Source organism: Pristiophorus japonicus, chromosome 1 (genome assembly GCF_044704955.1).
Source record: "Pristiophorus japonicus isolate sPriJap1 chromosome 1, sPriJap1.hap1, whole genome shotgun sequence".
NCBI classification, from domain to species: Eukaryota; Metazoa; Chordata; class Chondrichthyes; family Pristiophoridae; genus Pristiophorus; species Pristiophorus japonicus.
In genome coordinates, this window is record NC_091977.1 from 474,180,182 (window position 1) to 474,184,880 (window position 4,699).

General features: G+C 44.7%; 1 protein-coding gene across 1 annotated transcript; it reads left to right on the forward strand.

Moving 5' to 3' along the window:
• The first annotated feature begins 1,786 nt into the window (after positions 1-1,786).
• Positions 1,787-2,356, forward strand: LOC139268697 (fibrous sheath CABYR-binding protein-like). The gene has a single exon (XM_070887314.1). The coding sequence runs from the start codon at positions 1,787-1,789 to the stop codon at positions 2,354-2,356; it is 570 nt and encodes a 189-aa protein (XP_070743415.1).
• The last annotated feature ends 2,343 nt before the right edge of the window (positions 2,357-4,699 follow it).

Below are 4,699 nucleotides of genomic sequence, written 5' to 3' on the forward strand. Positions count from 1 at the left end.
GTGAGGTGTTTTTTTTATTTATTATGTTATGTTTCTTGTTTTAGGGCTTTATTTTCATTGATAATAATGGGAACTCATAAAAACGGAGTTCCCATTTTTATCAATGAGAATACTGCAGAGTGATTGGTGGTCCAGGCCCACGTGACTCCAGCTTTTTCGTGCGTACAGGAAAGTCCTTTCCCCGTATGCTACGCATCGAATGAAGGCCTCTGACTGGAATCGAAGGCGCCTTCGGGACCACCAGGTATTTTTGTTAAAAAGCTTCGGGTCGCAGGTGTTTATCCGACTGGAATTTTAGGTCCATTATATTTGTCAGGTATGATTTTCAAAATTTATTTTCTATATCCCATTTAATATAGCAGGTGGGGTGATTATGGTATATGCATTCTTGTATGTATGACTCAGCAGATGTCAAAGCTGATACTGCAGTTACATTAGACAAATGGCTTAACTTTGCATCCTTCTCTGAAACAATGCAATGCTGAGAGAGGATTATCTTCCTGCCGAGAAAGAAGGGATTTAGCTGTTCATTAAAGCATACAAGATAAAGAAACATAATCCAGATGGGAGTGCAGCAGGAGGCCTGCAAATTAAGTTGGGTCTGGATATGCAAAGTCCCGACCTACGCTGAGCAGTTCCTCAAGGACATTTTTGGAGCGGAACCTCTGTTTACCCCAAGCATGGTCTCCTACCTCAGAGGGGATGTGGCTGGAGAGAGGGAACTCCAGGACCAGGACTTTCCTCATCCAGGGCCTGGGATCCACTGTGCTGTTTGTACACCAGTTAAAAACATGCATAAGTCCAGTGACAGAAGGGTTGATAACCAGAGGACTCAAATTTCAGGGGGTTGGCAAAAGAACCAGAGGCGACATAATGAAACATTGTTTTTACACAGTGAGTTGCTGTGATCTGGAATGCACTGCCTGAAAGGGTGGTGGAAGCAGATTTAAAAGTAACTTTCAAAAGGGAATTAGATATATACTTGAAGGGGAAACATTGACAAGGCTATGGGGGAAGAGCAGGGGATAGGTCTTAATTCGATAATTGGATAGGTCTTCCAAAGAGCCGGCACAGACACAATAGGCCCAATGGACCCCTTATTTGCTATGATTCTATATTGGCCTCCTGGCTAGCAGAAGTTAGGAACATCTTGATTGGGGTGGGTCCTGGCCTCGACGTTAGAAGATGAAACGCAGACAGAATTTAGCAATCAAATCCCTTTACAAAAGGGCACCTAGGCCACTAATAGAAGTCTGCTGGAGCTGCAGCTACCTCAGCCGATTGACACAACAGGACTATACTACAATACCGGCCCTCTGTGTTTTGGTGCTCACCCAAGGTGATATAGTGGTGCAGGCAAAGTTTCCAAGCAGAACAATCGTGGCATTAATGCTGCACAAAGTGTTCAATCTAAAGTGAGTTTTGGCAGTCATAGCCCTTTTACTAATGGGTCTATCATTTTATTGTTTAGCAAGTGAGAGAAGATTTACAGACAAACTAGGTTTTTAGAAAGAGTTAAATCTGATCACAGGAAGAAAAGGAAGCTAATCATTTACGGTTGCTGCCACACCAGTGGGGGTCAGTCTGTTGTTTAAACCCTAAGCAAGATTGACAGCTTTATTTAATTGCAAAAAATACATATGATGTCCCTTTTCTCTGGGTAATCGACAGTTCCTTAACCTAGGTAGAGAAATATATTTGGCTGCTTTTTGCCAGTTTAGCATTTCTTCTTTCTCCATTGATGTGGAAGTGAATGCATGAAGGCTCTGTGGGATAGTTTCAAAATATGACCTGTGAGGAGTCAGCACCAGAGGAGGCAGTACCAGTAGAGATAGCACCAGAGGAGGCAGTACCAGTAGAGATAGCACCGGAGCAGGCAGTACCAGAGGAGGCAGTACCGGTAGAGGCAGCACCGGAGCAGGCGGTACCAGAGGAGGCAGTACCAGAGGAGGCAGTACCAGTAGAGGTAGCACCAGAGGAGGTGGTACCAGAGGAGGCAGTACCAGAGGAGGCAGTACCAGAGGAGGCAGTACCAGTAGAGGTAGCACCGGAGCAGGCGGTACCAGAGGAGGCAGTACCGGTAGAGGCAGCACCGGAGCAGGCGGTACCAGAGGAGGCAGTACCAGAGGAGGCAGTACCAGAGGAGGCAGTACGGGTAGAGGCAGCACCGGTAGAGGTAGCACCGGAGCAGGCGGTACCAGAGGAGGCAGTACCAGCGGAGGCAATACCAGAGGAGGCGGTACCGGTAGAGGCAGCACCGGAGCAGGCAGTACCAGAGGAGGCGGTACCAGAGGAGTCAATACCAGAGGAGGCGGTACCGGTGGTTGTGTGTCTGGACTGCAGTATAGAAAACTAAAAGATGTAAATGATTAAACCAGGAGAGAGAAGTATGAAACAAGTGAGTAAAACATTAGAGTTGAAGGACAGGTTAGGGTGTGCGACCCAAATAAGCGTGCTTTATACAAACACACGTAGTATAAGCAATAAATTTAATGAACTGCAAGCATGAATTCAAATTGGAGGGTGTAATGTATTTGCTTCATGGGTTCTTTGCTTAAGAATTCATAGCAACATATTGCTATTAAGGACTAAATGGTTTATTAACAAACATTTAACAATCAAACTATACATTACCAGTACATCCACTAGGTTCACAACTGCATATCTCATCATGGATGACCTAGACTCAATTGACTGAGGTTTTATTGAGTCCTTGTGAACTGGCTAAGCCACTCACAATGTAACAGCTCTACAAACCTGTAAGCATACTCACCGGCACGTATGTTACAGAGGCTATGAGATGGTAACCATTACTCAGGCATGGCTGCAGGGCGGTCAGGACTGGGAACTAAATATACCGGGTTATAAGGTCTGCAGGACAGATAGGGAAATGGTAGAGGGGGAGGAGCAGCCTTAGTGATTAAAGATGAGATCACTTCAATGATAAGAGAGGATATAACGAGAGGTAAGCTGGCAGTGGAGACTTTATGGGTAGAATTAAGGAATAGGAAAGGATTTAAGACTGTAGTGGGACTTGCGTATAGGCCCCCTGGTAGCAATTGTGAAGTGCTAGATTGTATAAATGCAGAGATTAGACAAGCATGTAGTAAAGGCAGAGTGATTTTAATGGGGGATTTTAACTTTCATATAGATTGGGATAAGCAGACTAGCACCTGTCAGAAAGGTAGTGAATTTCTTGAGTGTGTCCGGGATAGTTTTCTACAACAATATGCACTAGAGGCAATAAGGGGGCATGCCATATTAGATTTAGTAATGAGTAACGAGCCAGATTTAGTTAACAGACTAACTGTGCGTGGACATTTATCCAATAGCGATCATAACATGATCGAGTTCAATGTAACATTTGAAAGGGTGAAACGTGAAACAGCTGCTAAGATTCTAGATTTGGGTAAGGCTGACTTCAAAGGGATGAGACAGAGACTGTCCAGAGTACACTGGGAAAATCTGTTAATGGGTAAACTGGCAGAAGATCAGTGGGAGATATTCAAAAACATTTTAATTTGATTCAGAACCAGTTTAGCATGGATAGAGAATTGGCTAGCTAACAGAAAGCAGAGAGTCGGGATAAATGGGTCCTTTTCGGGTTGGAAATTGGTGGTTAGTGGTGTGCCACAGGGATCGGTGCTGGGACCACAACTGTTTACAATATACACAGATGACCTGGAAGAGGGGACAGAGTGTAGTGTAACAAAATTTGCAGATGACACAAAGATTAGTGGGAAAGCGGGTTGTGTAGAGGACACAGAGAGGCTGCAAAGAGATTTAGATAGGTAAAGCAAATGGGCTAAGGTTTGGCAGATGGAATGCAATGTTGGAAAATGTGAGGTCATCCACCTTGGGGAAAAAAAACAGTGAAAGGGAATATTATTTGAATGGGAGAAATTACAACATGCTGCAGTGCAGAGGGACCTGGGGTCCTTGTGCATGAATCCCAAAAAGTTAGTTTGGAGGTGTAGCAGGTAATCAGGAAGGCGAATGGAATGTTGGCCTTCATTGCGAGAGGGATGGAGTACAAAAGCAGGGAGATTCTGTTGCAACTGTATAGGGTATTGGTGAGGCCGCACCTGGAGTACTGCATGCAGTTTTCGTCACCTTACTTAAGGATATACTAGCTTTGGAGGGGGTACAGAGACGATTCACTAGGCTGATTCCGGAGATGAGGGGGTTACCTTATGATGATAGATTGAGTAGACTGGGTCTTTACTCGTTGGAGTTCAGAAGGATGAGGGGTGATCTTATAGAAACATTTAAAATAATGAAAGGGATAGACAAGATAGAGGCAGAGAGGTTGTTTCCACTGGTCGGGGAGACTAGAACTAGGGGACACAGCCTCAAAATACGGGGGAGCCAATTTAAAACCGAGTTGAGAAGGAATTTCTTCTCCCAGAGGGTTGTGAATCTGTGGAATTCTCTGCCCAAGGAAGCAGTTGAGGCTAGTTCATTTAATGTATTCAAATCACAGATAGATAGATTGTTAACCAATAAGGGAATTAAGGGTTACGGGGAGCGGGCGGGTAAGTGGAGCTGAGTCCACGGCCAGATCAGCCATGATCTTGTTGAATGGCGGAGCATGCTCGAGGGGCTAGATGGCTTACTCCTGTTCCTAATTCTTATTATGTTCTTATACCCCTGAGGGGCAAGAGCTCTATTTGCCACAAAAAAGACAAGGATGACGAAT

What these genes read in the sequence shown, in the direction of transcription:
- LOC139268697 (XM_070887314.1), top strand. Translation starts at nt 1,787, where the DNA reads ATGACCTGTGAGGAGTCAGCACCAGAGGAGGCAGTACCAGTAGAGATA.